This window comes from Bufo gargarizans, chromosome 3 (assembly GCF_014858855.1).
Source record: "Bufo gargarizans isolate SCDJY-AF-19 chromosome 3, ASM1485885v1, whole genome shotgun sequence".
Taxonomy (NCBI): Eukaryota; Metazoa; Chordata; class Amphibia; order Anura; family Bufonidae; genus Bufo; species Bufo gargarizans.
In genome coordinates, this window is record NC_058082.1 from 476,473,667 (window position 1) to 476,495,709 (window position 22,043).

The 22,043-nt window shown below is 43.2% G+C and overlaps 1 protein-coding gene across 1 annotated transcript in view; it reads left to right on the forward strand.

The window, feature by feature from the left end:
* LOC122930386 overlaps positions 1–21,446 on the forward strand; it is a 77,661-nt gene extending 56,215 nt beyond the window's left edge. The window contains exons 18-19 of the mRNA XM_044283746.1: positions 19,008–19,102; positions 20,820–21,446. Coding sequence (XP_044139681.1) covers positions 19,008–19,102; positions 20,820–20,987 — 263 coding nt within the window. The 3' untranslated portion in view covers positions 20,988–21,446. The remainder of the gene's footprint in view (positions 1–19,007; positions 19,103–20,819) is intronic.
* The last annotated feature ends 597 nt before the right edge of the window (positions 21,447–22,043 follow it).

Genomic DNA, 22,043 nt, shown 5'->3' on the forward strand with positions numbered 1-22,043 from the left:
ATAAGATAATAAGTTTGGGTTACCTTGTAGCTTGATATTCATAAGGCAACTCGTGTAGGTGTGATATATAGACCACCTAGCCAAGTCAAAGAATTAGATGATCTACTAGTTGAGGAAATAGCTAAAATGACATTGAAGGGGGAAGTTATCATTATGGGAGACTTTAATCTTCCTGATGTAAACTGGAAAACCAAAATAGCTAGTTCTGCCAGGAGTACAGATATTATACATTTCCTACTGGGATTATCTCTACAGCAAGTAGTGGAGGAGCCAACCTGGAAGGAGGCCATTTTAGATTTAGTATTCACAAATGGGAATTTGGTATCTGATATTACTGTAGGGGAAAGCTTGCGATTTAGTGATCACCAGTCAGTGTGGTTTACTATAAGTACAGTGACTGAGTCACACCACACAAAAACAAAAGTGTTAGATTTTAGGAAAACTGACTTTTCTAAAATTAGATTAGTGGTATACGAGTCCCTATCAGACTGGAACAGTTTCATTGGAGTCCAGGAGAAACGGGACTACTTAAAAGTGTCACTATTGAAGGCAACAGAAAATTGCATTAGGCTTGTCAGTAAAAGCAAAAAAAAGGAAGAGACCACTGTGGTACTCAGCAGAAGTGGCCAAAATCATTAAAAACAAAAAGATAGCATTTAGGAATTATAAAAATAAAAATAAAAGAGGATGACAGACAAATTTATAAGATTAGGCAGAGAGAGGCCAAACAGGTTATAAGAGCTTCTAAAGCACAGGCAGAAGAGAAATTAGCTCAGTCAGGGAAAAAAGGCGATAAGGCATTCTTCAGATTCATAAATGAAAAAAAGGAAACTAAAACAAGGAATTACCAAATTAAAAACAAAAAAAGGAAGGTATATGGAAGAAGATAAAGAACTAGCTGACTGCCTCAATGAATACTTCTGTTCAGTTTTTACAAAGAAAAATGAAGAAGAAGAAGGACCTCAGTTAGGAAAGAAGACTAATGAATCTTTTGATGCATGTGTCTTTACAGAGGAAGAGGTTCTAAGTCAACTGTTTAAAATTAATACAAATAAGTCACAGGGGCCTGATGGGATACACCCAAAGCTATTAAAAGAGCTCAGCGGTGAACTAGCAAAATCATTAACAGATTTATTTAACCAATCACTGGCAACAGGAGTCATCCCAGAAGATTGGAAATTAGCAAATGTTGTGCCCATTCACAAGAAAGGTAGTAGGGAGGAATCGGGCAACTATAGGCCACTAAGCCTGACATCAATAGTGGGGAAATTAATGGAAACCATACTTAAGGAGAGGATTATGAAACATCTAAAATCCCATGGATTGAAAGATGAAAAACAGCATGGGTTTACTTCAGGGAGATCATGTCAAACTAACCTTATAGATTTTTGATTGGGTGACTGCACCAGTAGACATCGCTTATCCAGACTTTAGTAAGGCTTTTAATACTGTCCCACATAGAAGGCTTATCAATAAAGTGCAGTCTTTGGGCTTGGACTCCCATATTGTTGAATGGATTAGGCAGTGGCTGAGGGACAGGCAACAGAGGGTTGTAGTCAATGGAGTATATTCAGACCAAGTATATTCGGACATAGTTTTAAATTAGAGGGGCAAAGGTTTAAAAGTAATATCAGGAAGTATTACTTTACTGAGAGAGTAGTGGATGCATAGAATAGCCTTCCTGCAGAAGTGGTAGCTGCAAATACAGTGAAGGAGTTTAAGCATGCATGGGATAGGCATAAGGCCATCCTTCATATAAGATAGGGCCATGGGCTATCCATAGTATTTAGTATATTGGGCAGACTAGATGGGCCAAATGGTTCTTATCTGCCGACACATTCTATGTTTCTATGGTAACTCCTCAAATTCTTTTTAGGAAAGTAACTCTACCAACTAACATATATATATATATTTTATATATTGGGGGGAACATTTTTGGGGTGCAGTCATGGGTTTCAAGAAAAACAATTACTGGTAAGAGCAATTATTGTTTTCCCCCATAATGGCACCAATGCGAGGGGGGGGGGGGACTACAGCTTGTAGCACTTTCCTCCCAAAGGCTGCATCTGAGTCAAGATTCACTCTGTAAATGTCTAAAAAAAACGTATGGGGAGAGCTCCAAGTAGCAGCTCTGAAAATCTGGGCCAGAGAAGCATCTGCCCAAGAGGCTGCCATAGCCCTGGTAGAATGAGCTCCAAACCCGGTTGGAGGAGGCAGGCTAAGGGAAGAATAGGCAAGGGAAATGGCATTCTTTACCCATCTAGCAATAACACTAGTAGAAACCTTGCGGCCCTTATATTTACCCTGAAACTGGATAAGGAGATTCTCATCTATAATCCAAGGTGACGTGGAATCTAGGTAAAACACTAGACATCTGATGTCTAGGCAATGGAATTTTTCTTCTAACGTATTGGCTGGATTTGGACAAAAAGAGGGCAGTATAACATCCTGACTTCTGTGAAAATCGGAGACCACCTTGGGCTGGAAGGATGGAATTTGTCTAATAATCACCTTGTCCTCTAAAATCGTGGTATAGGGAGGGAAGGCAGAGAAAGCTTGCATCTCAGATACCCGTCTAGCAGAGGTTATTGCTAGAAGGAAGGCCATTTTAAAAGAAAGCATTTTAATAGTGATTTCACTTAATGGTTCAAACGGCTTCTGGGATAGGGCCGAAAGAACCGTATTTAAATCCCAGGGAGGAGGCTAGGAGGATGCAATCTGGAGGCTGCAGACAAGAATCTTATAATCCATGGATGATCTGCTAACCTGGAATCCAAAAAATTGCTTAGTGCAGCTACCTGTACCTTTAATGTGGATGCCTTAAGATTCCTATCCAGCCCTGTTTGCAAAAATTCTAGATCCTTGGTATTTCAGGGGATTTAAAGGGGTCTGGGATATGACCTAGGAAGTTAGAAAAAAAATTCCAAACTTTAATATATTTTTTAGAGGTAACCGCCCTTCCTACTTTTCAGCAAGGTGGAGACCACTTTGTCAGACAATCCCCTTCTCGACCAGACATCCCTTTCAAAATCCACACCGAGAGATGAAGAACTTCTAGGCTGGGATGAACTAACGGACCCTGGTAAAGAAGATCCTTTCTCAATGGCAGAGTCCATGGAGGTTGTACCGCCAACCTCAGAAGACTCGAGTACCAGGACCTCTTTGGCCACTTTGGCTCTATCAGAATAACAGCGGCTCCTTCTCTCTCTTTTCTTCAACAAAATGGAGGGAAGGCATATCTTAACTCTTGGCTCCAGTCCTGTGCTAACCCGTCCACTGCTAATGGGCTGTCCAAATGATTGAGGGAGAAGAATCTCTCTACCTTCCTGTTTGCTCTTGAGGCAAAAAGATCCACTGTAGGAAGATCGTACCTTTGGACTATCTGTAAAAAATGTCTTTGTTCAGGCACCAGTCTCCCTGTTTTATGGAAACCCGACTGAGGAAGTCCACTATGACATTCTCCTTCCCCTTCAAATGCACCGCTGAAAGAAAAAGCATTCTTTCTTCTGCTATATAAAAGATCTCCTGGCATAGATGTAAAAGGAAAGAGACCCTCGTTCCTGCTTAACGGTTTATGTAGGCCACCACTGTTGAATTGTCTGAATAGAAAACAATCTTCCTGTTTTTTTATTTCCGGAAGAGCCAACTTCAGTGCCATCTCTTCTAATTCTTTGAAGTTGAAGGATGCTTTCCTCGTATTCAATTCCCACCTCCCTTGCCAGTACCTGTTCTGGGAGTGGTAATTATAGTCTGGTCTGCAAATGTCCATGGAGCTCCTGCTGATAGATTTTCTGGCACCGTTCAACACAACAGGGAGAGTCTTGTTTTTGAAGAAAGGTGAAAATTTTGATCCAAGGAACAAGGGGAGCCGTCCCACGATCTTTGGATGTCCGCTTGAAGATCTCTGGAGTGGATCTGTTTATAAGGTACTGCAGGAATTGCTGATGTCATCTGCCCGACCACCGCCATCACCTCCCTGAAAGAACACTGGTAAGAAAGGAAGACTGACCATACTTGTTCCCTGATTGACTCTCTTCTTGGAAGGGGAAGAAAACTCCTTTGCAGACAGGAGTCTAACTGAATTCCCCAAAAAAACGCAAACTTGAGAAGGAATCAAATTAGATTTTTTCAAATTTCTAAGTTCTCTAATTGTAGCAGAGGAATTCTATATCTTTTTCTAGCCTCTCTTTTGACTGAGAGACTATTAAGAAATCATCCAGATAGGGCACCAGAGTAATTATTGATAGTCTTACAAAAGACGCTAATTTTGCTACCACTTTGGTTAAGACTCTTGGAGCCTGAGATACCCCGAAGGGAAGCGCCCTGCATTGGAGATGCATGAACTTCCCCTGAACACAGACTGCTGTTCTTAAAACTTTTGGGAGGAAGAATGGATTAGAACATGATAATACACATCTTCCAGATCCAGGCTTGCCATCCAGCAATCCTGGAAGAGGAGACTCACAGTCGATTTTATCATCTCCATGCGAAATTTCTTGTTGACCAGGGATTTGTAGAACTTCTTAGGATTTAAAATAACTCTGAACGTTCCATTTGGTTTCCTCACCAAAAACAAAGAGGAATAGAACACTTTGCCCCTCTCTGTCTGGGGGACTGGACAAACTACTCCCTTGTCTAAGAGAGAAAAAACTTCTGATTCCAAAGCCTTCCTTTTTTCTGGATTTTTGGGACAATCTGTCTGAGTGAAAAAATCTGGTGGACGAGAAAGGAATTCCAGCCGGAATCCATTTTCTATTACACTTAGGATCCACTTGTTCTGAGAAATGGACCCCCAGGCTGGGAAAAACTGAGACAGTCTTCCTCCCACCTGACTTCTGGCGTCATTGCAGTTTGTCTTTTGGTCTATTGTCCTGGGGTTTGAAAAAAAATAAAAAAAGATCTTTTAGGATATTTTTCCCTTTCTCTTCTATCACTCTGCCTACCCCTTTGTCTTTTAAAACTGGCCTGGGGTTTACAAAAAAAAATAAAACATTTTTCTGGGGAAGCGAAAAAACCTTCTTTTTATCTGAGGCTCTCTAGGATGTCATCAAGAGAGGAACCAAGCAATCTAGAAACTTCACATGGGAGAGAGCAAAGTCTAGACTTGGAACCTTGATCCCCTTTCCACGATTTAAGCCAAATAGCACACCTTGCTGCATTTGACATGGCAGCTGCTCTGGCAGAAAAACGGACCACATCAGTAGAAGCGTCTGAAAGGAAATCTGCTGCCTTAAAAGCAAGGTAGGGAGGGAAGATAGTAAATCCTCTCTAGGGGTTTTGTCCTAAATATGAGACTCTAGTTGATCTGACCATAGCCTTAAGGACCTGGAGACCCAAGAGGCGGCAATGGCCGGCCTAAAACTTGTTGAGGCACATTCCCAGGCACGTTTAAGATAAACGTCTGCTTTTTTTTTTTTATCTAAAGGATCTTCTAAACAGCCGAAATCATCAAAAGGAAGAGCCTATTTCTTGGCTATTTTAGCTACAGGGGCTACAGGGGCATTCCTAGCAGGGTTTTTCCATTCTTTCCTAATCAGTGCTTCCATGTTCTTATTAACAGGAAAAACACTGACGTTTAGGGCTGAGACCCTCAAACACCTGGTCAGCAATAGTTTTAGGCTGTTTTACATCCTTTAATTGCATAGTGGTTTTAACAGCTTTTAACAAAGGATCGGTATCTTCTGGTGGGAATAGAGCCTTCCCCGCTCATCTGAAGAGAAAAATTCAGAAGATAAGACCTGGCCGGATTCTATGTCCTCGTCCTCTCCCAAAAAATCTGAATCAGAGTCCATATTATAGGTACACCTTTCTGGTGACTTTGGACGGCTCTGACCGAAGGACTAAATGGAAGAATTAACTTCAGGCCGCATCAAGGCCTTAATGCTTTTAGATAAGCTATGGGATTCTTACATAACTAACTTGTCTATACAAGCTTGACATAGTGGTTTAATTTAACATACGAAGCTGATAAAGCTACTCTACATCCTCCACATTCTTTATGTTTAGTTTTGCCGACAATTTCTTTGGTGTTTTTGCTACCTAAAAAAATAAAGCAAACAACACCCAATGTTATTAGAAGAGGATAAATCTAACCAACTGTAGTTGTAAAGGAGGATATTAATTATCAATTTTTATACAAATCTCCATAATTAATATTCATAAATGGGCGTGAATCGTCTAGTGATGACTCCACCTATTTATGCCTTAAATAACAATATACTTTCACTTTGCTTTACACTACCCGCTAAACTATCTGCATGCGCCTCACTGAACTAACTACCGCTAATAACCACACGTTACACAGATAGTTACAAATAAATACAAGATATTTATTAACACCTACAGTACGCTACGCACACAGTACACTAACAATTCAGTACTAAAAATACAGTACTAACTATACTACACAATCCCAAATTCCACCCACAAACTCTAACTAATACACACACATACACATTATCAGCCCCCAACCTGGCTCTAAACTATCCCTATTATTAACAAAGGCTTAATGGTGGCACTGCAGGGGTAAATGCAGGCCACAGACACAGGGATGCAGGGGTACAGAAAGGGGAGTAAGGAATGTTCCTAAAGGGTTAGGTTAGGGAATTGGTGGTCAAGGGGTTAAAGTGGGAATATGGGCAGGTAGGAATGGCTGGGGATTGGTGGGATAGGGTATAGAGGTAATAGGGCAAGTAGGGGTTCGTTGGTGGGATAGGGTATGGATAGGGCAAGTGGGGTGTTGGTGGGATAGGGTATGGATAGGGCAGCCTAGGGTTAATATCGTTGGTGGGATAGGGGGTGATACTCAGCCCTCCAGGGATTGCTCGTTGTCCAGGGGGGTCTTCTTGAGGGGGCGGCTCGGCTCTTCCCTCTCAGTGCAGGGCCTGCCAGACATTTATGTCCGGCGGCCTGCACTGCCGCACCGCGGGACACGTGGGCCGGCACAGTGAGATGACGTCACTGCGCCAGCCCGCGCGTCCCTGCACAAGCGCATCGGGGCCACGCCACTTTCTGACAGGCAGGAGAAGCCTTTGATCTCCCGCCTGTAGCTCTTTGCATTCCGGGCAGCGCGATAATAATCGCGCTGCCGGAATGCGCATAATAGAAGGAGGGGAGGTTAACGTGGGTCTCCCTTCCTTCTATCACGCATAATTATCTCCAGCAGCGCTGGAGATAATTAAAACAAAGGACTCAGATTCTGTTGACTCTGAGTTCTTTGTAGTCATCAGGATGACTGGACCCTTGTCCAGTCCTTCTGATGCAATAAGCCAGATTGCATCAGTGTGAATGCTTGGGGCACATTCACACTGATGCACCTGGTTTTAGGTACATATAAAGCGGCCTATGGATATGGGGGGTATATGATTATAAGAGGAAAATGGACATATTCTATAAGGGGACACATATATAGGTATATAAAAGGGACATATAAGGGGGCACATATTCCCCACAGGGACCACAATGAGCCCCTGTGGAGTACTAAGGGCAGATGTTGGGCACATCTGCGCACATCATCCTATAATGTGCCCATTTATGTATGCATATATATTATACATGCACGCACGTGTTCGCATGTACACTCACCTAAAGAATTATTAGGGACACCTGTTCTATTTCTCATTAATGCAATTATCTAGTCAACCAATCACATGGAAGTTGCTTCAATGCATGTAGGGTTGTGGTCCTGGTCAAGACAATCTCCTGAACTCCAAACTGAATGTCAGAATGGGAAGGAAAGGTGATTTAAGCCATTTTGAGCGTGGCATGGTTGTTGGTGCCAGACGGGCCGGTCTGAGTATTTCACCATCTGCTCAGTTACTGGGATTTTCACGCACAACCATTTCTAGGGTTTACAAAGAATGGTGTGAAAAGGGAAAAACATCCAGTATGCGGCAGTCCTGTGGGCGAAAATGCCTTGTTGATGCTAGAGGTCAGAGGAGAATGGGCCGACTGATTCAAGCTGATAGAAGAGCAACGTTGACTGAAATAACCACTTGTTACAACCGAGGTATGCAGCAAAGCATTTGTGAAGCCACAACACGCACAACCTTGAGGCGGATTGGCTACAACAGCAGAAGACCCCACCGGGTACCACTCATCTCCACTACAAATAGGAAAAAGAGGCTACAATTTGCACAAGCTCACCAAAATTGAACTGTTGAAGACTGGAAAAATGTTGCCTGGTCTGATGAGTCTCGATTTCTGTCTGATGAGTCTCGATTTCTGTTGAGACATTCAAATGGTAGAGTCTGAATTTGGCGTAAACAGAATAAGAACATGTATCCATCATGCCTTGTTACCACTGTGCAGGCTGGTGGTGGTGGTGTAATGGTGTGGGGGATGTTTTCTGGGCACACTTTAGGCCCCTTAGTGCCAATTGGCCATCGTTTAAATGCCACAGGCTACCTGAGCATTGTTTCTGACCATGTCCATCCCTTCATGACCACCATGTACCCATCCTCTGATGGCTACTTCCAGCAGGATAATGCACCATGTCACAAAGCTCGAATCATTTCAAATTGGTTTCTTGAACATGACAATGAGTTCACTGTACTAAAATGGCCCCCACAGTCACCAGATCTCAACCCAATAGAGCATCTTTGGGATGTGGTGGAACAGGAGCTTCATGCCCTGGATGTGCATCCCTCAAATCTCCATCAACTGCAAGATGCTATCCTATCAATATGGGCCAACATTTCTAAAGAATGCTATCAGCACCTTGTTGAATCAATGCCACGTAGAATTAAGGCAGTTCTGAAGGCAAAAGGGGGTCCAACACCGTATTAGTATGGTGTTCCTAATAATTCTTTAGGTGAGTGTATATACAGTACAGACCAAAAGTTTGGACACACCTCATTCAAGGAGTTTTCTTTATTTTCATGACTATGAAAATTGTAGATTCACACTGAAGGCATCAAAACTATGAATTAACACATGTGGAATTATATACATAACAAAAAAGTGTGAAACAACTGAAAATATGTCATATTCTAGGTTCTTCAAAGTAGCCACCTTTTGCTTTGATTACTGCTTTGCACACTCTTGGCATTCTCCACCTGAAATGGTCTTCCAACAGTCTTGAAGGAGTTCCCAGAGATGCTTAGCACTTGTTGGTCCTTTTGCCTTCACTCTGCGGTCTAGCTCATCCCAAACCATCTCGATTGGGTTCAGGTCCGGTGACTCTGGAGGCCAGGTCATCTGGCGCAGCACCCCATCATTCTCCTTCATGGTCAAATAGCCCTTACACAGCCTGGAGGTGTGTTTGGGGTCATTGTCCTGTTGAAAAATAAATGATGGTCCAACTAAACGCAAACCGGATGGAATAGCATGCCACTGCAAGATGCTGTGGTAGCCATGCTGGTTCAGTATGCCTTCAATTTTGAATAAATCCCCAACAGTGTCACCAGCAAAGCACCCCCACACCATCACACCTCCTCCTCCATGCTTCACGATGGGAACCAGGCATGTAGAGTCCATCCATTCATGAATTGCAGATATTGACTTTACATTTTTTTTTCCCCCAAAGAAAGATTTTTCTGGACAGACCTTCTAGTTTTTGAGACCGTGTGCCCCCCTGATGCTTGAGGTAGGACATGGTCGTTACATTGTCTGAATAGACCTTTATATGTTGGTTCCTTAGTTTTGGAGCGGCTTCTCGTATTGTCTCCCAAACTGCTCTGAGCTCCCTGTAGTTTGAGGACTGAACTGCAATTTTCGGAGGCCAGTCTCGCTGGTAGAGGTCGGAGTATATTTTTGCACCCCACCCTTTTACGCTGGCACCGGTCTGAACATACACTGCTGGGGTTTTGAACCAGACCATGCCCTTCTTTAGATTTTTTGTTTGAAGCCAAAACCACCACCCATTTTCTTAGAAGTCAGTACTGAAGGGCCCTGTAATGGGCCTGGCACCAAGGGACTGCTACCATGCAGGCTGTCATCTGACCTAAAAGGCTCATAGTTTCTCTGAACGAGAAGGAGCGACGTCATAGGAAGGCCCTGATTGATGATTGAAGGTTCTGGATTCTTTCTGCTGGAAGGAAGGTTGTTTGTTTTACCGAATCCAGCAAAACCCCTAGGAATTTTACCTTGGTATCTGGAACTAGGGATGACTTTTTTAGGTTTATCACCCAACCTAGAGCTGTCAGAAGGGAACAGAAGATCTCTCGATCTGCTATAGACTGATCCACCGTGTTTGAAATCAGTAGAAAGTCGTCTAGGTAAGGAACGACAGTCACCCCCTGAGACCTCAGGGAGGCGACCATCTCTACCACTAGCTTCGTGAAAATCCTTGGGGCTGAGGCCAGCCCGAAAGGGGAGAGCCACAAACTGGAAATGGTGAACGGACCCTCTGTGATCCCTTACTGCAAAACGCAGGAGCCTTTGAGACTGGGTGTGAATAGGAACATGATAATATGCGTCCTTTAGATCGATTGTACAGAGGAACCTGTCTTTTTGAATTAAAGGAATGGTAGAATTTAGGGATTCCATCTTGAACCTTTTGTAAATTACAAATTTGTTTAGCGTCTTGAGGTTTATAATCATTCGGAAAGGTTGGAGTAGAATCCCTGCCCCCGTTGACGCTCGGGAACAGGAATCACTATTCCTAAGTCCAGGAGATTCTGGACCTCCTTCCAAATCTGGCTGTGCTGAAAAGGAGAAGAGTGGTGAGAAATCAGAAATACATTCGGAGGGGGGGGGGGGGGGGGGAGATAACTGTATCCTGTAGCCGTTCTAGATAAGATTTTGCGCCCAGGAGCTGGGAGAAGTCTGCTGCCACTGAGCAAAAAATTGGGATAGTCTTCCCCCTAATCTGGCGTCACTGTTTCTCGCCGCTCTTGTTCTGGGGATTAAGGAGGTACCCTCTACCCCTTCCCCTTTTGGGTAACTCCAACGTCTGGATTTACCTTTACCACGAAAGGAGCTATTTTGGGAATATTGACTACGAAAGGAGGGTTTCTTTTTAGGGGTTTTCTCCTCAGGGAACCGTTTCTTTTTATCAGTAGCCTTCTCGAGAATCTTGTCCAATACAGGACCGAACACTTATTCACCCGAGAAGGCTATAGAACACAACTTCATCTTGGAAGAGATGTCTCCTGACCAAGATTTCATCCAAAGTGCCCTCCGGGCAGCATTGGACAAGGCCGCGTCCTTGGCTGAGAATCTAATTGTCTCTGCGGAGGCGTCCGCTAGGAACCCTGTGGCGGATTTTAACAAGGGAATAGAGTCTAGTATCTGTTCCCTGGATGTCTTGTTAATTAGATGATTTTCTAATTCATTCAGCCACAGGTACATAGACCTGGCGACTGAAGTAGCGGCTATGTTGGTCTTAACACTAAACATAGCTGACTCCCAGGATTTTTTTTAATAAACTGTCAGCCTTCCTTTCCATGGTGTCCCTTAACTGACAGGAGTCCTCGAATCGTAGCGAGGTTTTCTTATTAACTTTGGCCACCTGGACGTCAATTCTGGGGACTTCGTAAAAAATCTTAGAGTCTGACAGGGTCAAATACAAGGCGGTTCCTGAATTCCTTGGAAATTCCTAGTTTCTTTTCTGGATGGGCCCATTCATCCATCACCATCTCCTTAATGTTTTCATTTAAAGGGAATACCCGGGAGTGTCTGACCTTCAATCCCCCAATCATCTCTTCCTGAACTGTATGGGGTCGCTGGATGTCCTCCACCCCCATTGTATCCCTGACCGCCTTCAAAAGGTCACTCATCTCGCTAGGAGTGAAGAAGAACTGTTTAGAGTCCTCGACGATCTCGCCCTCAGATAGGGGGTACTCGTCGTCCTCTTTTTTGGAGGATTAGGCATCGCCTAAATGTCCGCCATCCTGGGCCGTTTGGGTGGGCGAGCCCCCAGGGTATCTTCACGGAGGGAGGCCAGAGAAGACTTAACTTCCTCCTGAATCATGGATCTAAACTCCTGCATAATTGAGGGTTGGTTCTTCTCTCACTAACTTGGAAATACAATCCTTGCAAAGTTTCTTAGTATAATCATCAGGAAGCCTGACGGAGCACTGGATGCATTTGGCGGTCTTCCTCGGCTTTTTTAAAGCAAGTTTGGCCTAAGGTGAGGGAGCAGCCCATCAATCTTATGTCGATCCAGTATAGGTGCATAAACAGATGCAGCATACCAGAAGACCCCAGGGGGATGGGCTCATACTAGTGGTTAACAGAACAGTCATACTAAGGCACCCTCCCCACTGGCCCAGATCTGTTAAGCTGCCGGCATGCCCAGGTGGGCTACTCACGCAGGGGTGCTCTGGAGCGGTCTGCTCCTTCTGCTGCGGCTCCTTCTCCTGGTCCGACATGTCCTCCAGTGATACAGAGAGCAATGCAGAGAGCGCAGCGGGAAAGTGCTTGTGAGCATTTTTTGTAGAAGACATTCACTTCCGGGGTTTCGTCCGGCGGCCCGGAAGTGATGTCAGATGGGCGCGCCTGTGCAAAACGTCCTTCCGGTCAGCTACCTACACAGGGAGGTAGGCGGCCCAGCGGCAGCTCAGGGCAGGCTTCCTAGAACAGGGAGCATGACCCCGGCGTCTCCCTGTCCACTTTGGAACGAAGCCAGCCGGAGAGCAGGGGACGCAGACCTGGAGGCAATATACACCGCCAATGTGGTCACCCAGGTACCTCCCTGAAAGCCAGAGAGGACTTTTCTCTGTCCTGGCCACTATAGGGGCAGGAACACACTGGTGAATGGTGGTGGGAGGGGTCCTTTTAACCTGTCTCTTTTCCTGCCCCTACAGAGGTCAGGGGTCAATCTCTCTGGGCCGTCATGGTGGTGAAGTGGAAAGAAATGTCGTAGCCTACTGATATAATATTTAGAAACACAGATTTGAGGTAATTTCTTCCCAATCCTTCGAAAAGGATTTTAATCTTCTGCCCACCTGATGTCTGGCGTCATTTTTTAGAGGTTTCAGAGCATTTGGGGTTAAACAAGAAACCTCTCCCCCTTTACCTTTAACTCTGTCAGATCTTTTAGACTAGAAGAAACCTCCATTTTTAACCTTCTGAAAGGGAAATTTCCTTTTATTTCTTACCCCCAGAAAGGATTTTTTAGAGTCAAAAGCCTTCTCCAAAATCCTCTCCAGGTCCTGACCAAACATTAAATTTCCATGAAAAGGGAGACTACACAGTTTTATTTTTGAGCTGATGTCTCCCGTCCAAGATTTTAACCACAAAGCTGTAGTTCTTGCCGTCATCCTAACGGACTTTGCGGTAGCATCTGACAGAATATGTACAGCCTTCAATAAAAGCGGGAAGGTGTCCTTTAAGAAACCATAGGGAGTGTTTTCTTTCATAAGAGACTGTAATTGCTGCAACCACCTTTAAAGAGATCTGGCGACAGATGTGGCAGCCAAATTAGGCTTAAAAGGAGCTGCAGCTGATTCCCAGGATTTTTTTTAGACACAAATCTACTTGATCCGTGGGGTCTTTTAGGGACCCCATGTCCTCAAAAGGAAGGGCATTAGCTCCTTTACTAATTTAGAAAGGGAGATGTCTACCTTAGGACAGGATGTTAAATGTATTTGGTCCTCCTCATTGAAAGAGAGTCTGCGCTTAATTGTTTGGAAATCAATAACTTCCTATCCGAAGCCTTCCATTCCTGTTTAATCAATTCATGCATGTTTATTATGAACTGGAAAAACTATTTTTCCGTTGTTCAAGGCCACTAAACATTTTGTCCTGTACCGACCTTTATACCTTCTCATCCGAGAGGTTCATGGTCGCTCTAACTGCTTTAATTAATTCTTTAGTATCTTCAGAAGAGAAACTTTTTTAAATTCAATATCAGACCCAGAGTAATCATCCGAATCCTAAGGCCTCTTTCACACGGGCGTCCCAGATTTTCTCCTGATGCGTCGCGTGTGCATTGCGGGAAAACCGAGCGAGTAGGCACGCAATTGCAGTCAGTTTTGACTGCGATTGCGTTCTGATGATCATATTTTTCCACGCAAGTGCAATGCGTTTTGCACGCGCGTGAGAAAAAACTGAATGTGGTACCCAGACCCGAGTTCTTCACTAAAGTTCGGGTTTGGGTTAGGTGTTCTATTCATTTTATTATTTTCCCTTATAACATGGTTATAAGGGAAAATAATAGCATTCTTAAAGGCTTTCCACCACCAGAAATACCGTTATGTAGCTGACTGACATTAGCGATGCGCTAATGTCAGCACTACATAACAGTATGTTTCTAACATTTGTCCCTGAAGCCGTTTTTGTAAAATAACCGCTTTTATAATATGCTAATGAGCCTCTGCACTATTGTATTCGGCGCAGGCGCAGTGAGTGAATGATGCGCTCCTAGTGCCGGATTCCTCACTGCACCTGCGCCGACTATGTCACAGTGAGGAAGCCGGCATCAGGAGAGGGGCCTTCACTCACTGCGCCAAATACAGAAGTGAACGGGGCAGGCGCGGGATTTTGTCTGCGATGCAGGGAACAGTGACATCAATCAAGAGGAGCGGGGCGGGCAGAACAGGGGACCTGGGCGGGATAAAGCGTGAGTAGACGGAGCCTCTAGGTGCTGATTTTACGCCCACATAGCACCTAGAGGCTCATTAGCATATTATAAAAGTGGCTATTTTACAAAAACGGCTGCAGGGACAAATGTCAGAAACATACTGTTATGGAGTGCTGACATTAGCGCATCGCTAATGTCAGCCAGATCCATAACAGTATTTCTGGTGGTAGAAACTCTTAAATACAGAATGGACATGCAAAAGGACCTTTGATGACGTAATCGCGCTCACTACATCAGCGCAGTTCCTGCTAAGCGTGATTACAATTATCAAAGGTCCTTTTGCAGGACCTGAAAGAAGAAGCAAGAAGACTATGCGAGCTGCGCGATCAATTGGATAAGGTGAGTTAATTTTGTTTATTTTTTAACCCCTCAATCCACATTTTAGTAAGCACTTGCTTGCGGATGCTTGCAATTTTCACGCAGACCCATTTATTTCTATGGGGCTTGCATTGCGTGAAAAACACAAAATATAGAACATGCTGCAATTTTCACGCAACGCACAAGTGATGCGTGAAAATCATGCTCATCTGAAGTGAATGGGTCCGGATTCAGTGCGGGTGCAATGCGTTCACCTTACGCATTGCACCCGCACGGAATTCTCGCCCGTGTGAAAGGGGCCTAAGACTCTAAGGCCTCTTGCACACGACCATATGTCTTTTTCAGTATTTTGCGATCCGCTAAAAATACGGATGACATCCGTGTGCATTCCGTTTTTTGCGGTACGGAACATCTGGCCCCTATTAGAACAGTACTATCCTTGTCCGTTATGCGGACAATAATAGAACATGTTCTATCTTTGAACGGAACGGAAATAGGGAAACGGAAGGCATACGGAGTACCTTCCGTTTTTCTTGCTGATCCATTGAAATGAATGGTTCCGTATACGGAATGCAAAAAACGGAACGGAAAAAAAAAAGTTTTCAGTTAAGGCTAAACGCATTTCTTGTCTGATTAGGTCTCCTAGTTCTTCTCTAATAGAGGGAACTAAATCCTTTGCCATGAAGTTTCTTTGTGCAGGATTCAGGTAATTTTAAAGAATAAATCACACATTTCCTAGGTTTGGGATTTGTTTTTGCTCTCTGGGCGCTATCTTTATTGCTCTACATGCATACAGGGAGAAAGCAGAGGTAACAAGGGGGTTAGCTTAGGTCAGTGATGGCGAACCTAGGCACGGGTGCCAGAGGCGGCACTCAGAGCCCTCTCTGTGGGCACCCACACCCTGGAAAAAGTCTATGGTGTACCAATATGCAGGGCGCACCATGAACAGCACAGGCAGCGTACTGAATGTAGGCAGGATATTGTAGATAAATTATAAAGTACATGGAAGATATACTATATTGGACTGTAGTATTCAAGGTAAATTGCTGTGTTGGCACTTTGCGATAAATAAGTGGGTTTATGTTGCAGTTTGGGCACTCGGTCTGTAAAAGGTTCGCCATCACTGGCTTAGGTAAATTATATAACCAGCATCTCCCCATGTGTACAGGCACTTACAACAGTCGGCCCCAGAGTGGTCTCCATTGAGTCAGTCCCCAGTTCAGACATGCTGACAGGCTATCTACCACATAGTCCCCCTCTCATATATCTCCCTTACCTGCAGACCTCAGATCAGAGGGCGATTTCCGCCTTGATCAGCGCGCCAAATAAGCTTTGCCCACTCTACGCACCCGTACGCCGGAAGTCGCCGCTGGAACGCACGTGGAACACAGCACGGCTTCCTGTGATGTCACCACTAGAGCCGAACCTATCAGATTGCGGCAGAGGGCGTGCACATGACCGGAGGAACTCACTGAGTGTCCGATCTCCACATGGAATCCCGACGCCCAGAGCGGGAGATAAGGAGCAGATGTCCGGCATGTAGTGGACCCTCCAGCACCACAGGTACCCAACTAGGGAACAGGTGCTGCGTACCTCCCTCATGTGGCCAAGGCAAAAAATTAAAACAGCCGCCTCTGTCTGCCTCCACAGACGTGGTCCCACAGCATTTGCCATGAGAAAAAAACTTGTCTCCCACCTGGAAGGGACAGGAAGAAACTGAGGAGGAGCCGGAGTAGAGTCAAATTTATTCTTCCTGTCCCTACGTGGTTGGAGGCGGGTCATCTCTCATGGTAATGCCGTCATGGAGGATGAAAGGGAAAAAACTCATTCAGAGAAGAGTAGTTCTATGGTAAGCCCCAAGAGGGAGAAAATAAGTTGCTTTTTAGACAATGAAAATCAAGGCAGCTGTGATATGAGAAAGAACATAGCAACACTGCCACCTTGTGGAAAATTAATATATGGCAGGAAGGCTGTCCACAGTCTGTCCCTTCAACCTTATTTCCTGCTTTGGCATTTTAAAATTACTAATTATACTAATCATTAGACATTTACATTATACTTATAGTACAACACACAAGCTATGAATTTTGTGTTAATGCACAACTTTTTTTTACCACAATAACAGAGACAAATGGGGGATCTTATTAACCTTATGGCAGTTTTCTGGCATAAAATAATTTGCACATTCTTATGCAAGTAACATTTTTAGCAACAATTAGTGACTTCTGCGAGGGCTGCATTCTCTTTTGCAGCAGCAGAGCATGTGTAATTACAGCTCAGCCGTCTCATTCACTTGAACGGGAAGGAGCCCTTGGAGTTACACTCCATCCCATTAAAGTGAATGGAACAGAGGAGCTGTAATTACACGGCTGCAATGTTGACGGCGAGCAGGTAAATGGAGAGGAGAATGCAGCGCTCACTGGACCCCACTGATCTGATATCCTGAGGATAAGTCATCAATATTGGAAACATACAGGATTCACATCCTAAAATACACGAACTGCCTGTTCATGGTGAATCCCATAGTTTACAGCTAGATGAACAAAAGGGGTACCGGATACAGTAACAGTACACTTATCAGAGGGCTCTTGTAACCAACCTATGTGACCATCACATGAACTGGACAGATTGTTTTACTACATGGAAATAAACAATTAATGTTCCCATTGGGTGACAGCAAGCAGAGAGTTTGAATTGTGAAGATACGGAAAGCATACCGAAAAATTGGATGCATATAAGCTTTATTGGCTAGAAGTCTAGAACCAGCAATAAGGCCGACAAGTACAATGCTGGTCTTGAATTGTAATGTAGCTAGTCATAGACTAACGCTTGTTCTTCTCCACAGATTGTATTTGTCACTGGTAAGGGGAAGGGAAAACACCAAATACACACCACAACGAATAGACAACAATCTAGGTCTCAAAAGCTAAGGAAGAGGGATGGTGACCTCCTAATAATCCCTAGGCCTTTCCCTAACTCCTGCCAGTATGAGCAGATCCTGATGGTGGAAATACTCATAGATACCAGATACCTAAAGCCCTGCTAAAACTGACGAGCCCTAGGATAGGTAGCAGGGGATGAGACAGCTGGTTCCTTCCAGAGAGAAGGAACCTACGTCTCCCTGAGGCCTAGAAACAACACACACCAGATAATAAGAAAAACGAAGGCAACAAGTACTTAGCTTAGAGATGTATGGAGAAGCAGGAGATCCAAGACAAACCGGCACTAGCAACTCCAAGGAGAAACTATCAACTACATGGTCAGCAGTGTGAGGCGGATCTAAATAGAGCCTCATCACTGATAATGAGCGGCACCTGAGGAGAGGTGAGATCCTGCCAAACAACATACATAGAGGAAAACAGAGAGACCTGTCAGATAACCTCACATGCAGCAAGTCTATCCGATCTTCTCACCTCTCTCACAGGAGGGAGTGTGACAGTATTACATTGGCCCAGATTTACTAGTATTGTAGATGGTATAAGCTTAGACAAGCGGTCTAGACCTGCACCAGATTTATCACAGTGGCCCTGGAAAAAAACATAAAAGTGTCTCCATGTTGTAGGCAGGTCCTAATTGACAGAAGACGGGCCAAAACAAGTAGGCAGGGACAACAGAAGTAGAAGAGGCCTGTAATACCGTAGTGTAGCACAGAATACCGCCCCAGCAGAACCAAATACCACAGGGCAGCACAAAATTCCTGCCGCCCCAACCACAGTATTCAACTGTATCGCCATCATATCGCCCCCCCCCCCCCCCCCCCCTAGTAAATCTAGGCCACTGAGGGACATTTATCAAGATTGGCATTACCATTTGCCAGTCTTGATCTCGTGTGCATCGGAGTAAGATGCTTTAAATTTATTAAGAGTCAGATACCATATCTCTGGCAGTCCATATACCTCATCTGGCGTATACTTCAGCTATAATTTATGCCAGTTTGGGACGTAATGTATAGTAAATCCTTCGGGTCACGCTAAGCCCCCTCCTGCTAAACTACACCCCTTTCCTCTTTATAAAAGTGCCAATAAGCTTCAAAAGACACAAATTATAGCAAACATGTTACATGCACCATAATTTGCAAAGTTTTTACGCCACTATTATGGCACAAAGTCATAAATCAATGCCCCTCTTTGTGTTTTTCTAAAGCTATTTTCTTACTTTATAGTTATTAATGGCCGGACACTGGCAGAAAGGGATATTTTGAATAGTGTTACAAGAAAGCATCTTAAACATTACAGTGAAGACGTAAAGAATGCAGAGGTGAGTTATGTATCTGCTAATTTCAAAGGATAAACGTTTGAGGATATGCCGATTTTCCGTTTTTGTTTCTGTTTTTTACTCCCGCCCTTCCCGGAGCAATATAGTTTTTATTTTTCCATTCGCACAGCCATATGTGGGCTTCTTTTTTTTGCAGGACAAGTTGTACTTTCTATTTCACTATTGCATACAATGTAATGGGAAGTTGGGAAAAAAATTCCAAAGGGCGTGGAATTTGGGGAAAAAAACCACTATTCTGCCACAGTCTTATGGGTTTTGTTTTTAACAGTGTTTCCTACTCGTCAAAAAATGACCCATGCACTCCATTCTCTGGGTCACTAAAATTACAGTAATATCATATTTGCATAGTTTTCTGTGTTTTACTTTAAAAAAAATAAAAAAATAAAAATATATATATATATATATATATATCTTTTTTTCATAGCCATATTCTGACACCCATAACATTTTTATGGACCTGTGTGAGAGCTCAATTTTTGCAGGACGATCTGTACTTTTTATTGATACCATTTTGGGATATATATGACTTTTTGATATCTTTAATAAAAAAAATTTGGGGAGGTGAAGTGATGAAAAAAATAAGCGAATCCGCCATTTGGCTTTTTTTTATCATTACATCGTTTGCCGTATGGGATACATATTTTTTTTATTTTAATAGTACACGAGTTCTGGGATGCAGTGATGCCAATGATCTTTTTTAATTTTAATTTTGGGATAAGGTAGTAACTTAAATTTTTATATTATATATTATTTTTCACACTTTTTAAAATTTCACCTAGGGGAAATTGAACATACTATCATCAGATTGCTTCTCTCATAGATTTCAAAGCAGCCTTGGATCCTTCAGGGGGCAGAGGCTGCTGCAGGGAATGAACGGCTCCCCTAATCGCTGCTATGGGGAGCCGTTCCAGGATTTCCATTGCTTAGATACCATGGTCGGTATTATTGTAGTTGCTGTATTATATACAGCAACTACAGACGGGTAAAGTTATACACAAAGTTTAAAGTGTGTTTTCTGACCAATCAGATTCATTAGTATCTTAGGCATTGTCTTAGGCAGTATTGACCGGCCAGCTGCTAGATCCTGTATCCCGAGAGGGCTAGATGAGGTCTAGGCACGTATGTATCCATGTATGTATCCATACATGGATACAATTTATGACAGCTGTAGCATAAGTTGCTGTAAACCAAAACAGGAATTGGTATAAAATAGAGAAGAATCAGTCTTTCCTTCCTTTTTGAATTTACTTGTGGTCATTGGCCTGAAACAAATACTGCATTTCAACCAGTGAGTGTAAATGCAGCCTAGAGAAGAAAGTACAGAGTATAGAATAGTCTACTCTACATCAATGATCTCCAGCTGTTTTAAAATCATCAAAACCATCAGGCCCTGATAGGTGTAGACTGTCAGGGGATGATAGGAGTTGTAGTTTTGCAATAGCTGGAGAGCCACAGGTTGGAGAATATTGCTCTGCACAATTCCCCAACCCAAAGTATGATGGATGATGCTTGCTGGACCAGGAAAAAGCCACCTCTGAACCTCTGCTGTCCAATTACACTGGTTTATAGCCCTAGTGATGCACTCTGTCCTCAGTATAAGGATATCTAAAGTGAAATATAAAAAGGACAATAATAAAGAGTCAGTAAACTGAATGCACTGTACCGTATGGGAGCCATTAACTCTGCTTTCCTGTTTTAGATTGAAATATTTGGTCGTGAACTGGAGTTAAATGAATTAGACAGCATGGAAGAATCTCAGAGGACAGCAGTATCTGAAGCAACAAAAAGGCGGTCAGAAGCACGTTATATGGCCACAGTGAGAGCGAGTGCACAAATCCTACCACAAAGCGTTGCTTATACTGTTTAGAATTATAAACAAGTATCTTACTACCAAACTGAAATGTCAAGCACAAAAAAGTCTAACAGCATGTAGACTGCAAGCAAGGCCTTTATGCACATGACTTTTGATATTTTGTATCCATGTCCGATCTGCATTTTTTGCGGGTTGCACATGGGCCCGTTTATTTCTATGGGTCCACAAAAAAAAAAAACTGGATCTGTGTGTCCATTCCGCAAATTATAAAACGTATTGCAGACAAGCATAGTCATTTCTAGCAATGGGAGTGAGAAATGTGCACAAAGCGTACAGAAGGTGTCCATATTTTGTGGATCCATGGTTTGCTGACTGAAATACAGACACGGTCGGGTTTATGATGCCTAACAAAAGAAAACACATTTTGTATGACAACAAAACCTGTCTAGTGATCCTATATACTCAAGAATACAGTGTACTTTAAAAAATATATATAATAATAAATGATTTATATTCAATAAAAGTCCCAGAAAGTGTAAATAAATTATTTTTTTCATATTTGTAACAACCTACATATATTTGTCATTTTATTTAGGTAAACGGTAAGAGGAATAAAAGAAAACAGATTTTCAAATCAATGCAGCCATTTTTAAATACAATCCGGATTCCCAAAAAGTTGGGACACTAAACAAATTGTGAATAAAAACTGAATGCAATGATGTGGAGATGGCAAATGTCAATATTTTATTTGTAATAGAACGTAGATGACAGATCAAACGTTTAATCCGAGTAAATGTATCATTTTAAAGGAAAAATACGTTGATAAAAATTTTCACGTTGTCAACAAATCCCCCAAAAAGTTGGGACAAGTAGCAATAAGAGGCTGGAAAAAGTAAATTTGAGCATAACGAAGAGCTGGAAGACCAATTAACACTAATTAGGTCAATTGGCAACATGATTGGGTATAAAAAGAGCTTCTCAGAGTGGCAGTGTCTCTCAGAAGCCAAGATGGGTAGAGGATCACCAATTCCCACAATGTTGCGCAGAAAGATAGTGGAGCAATATCAGAAAGGTGTTACCCAGCGAAAAATTGCAAAGACTTTGCATCTA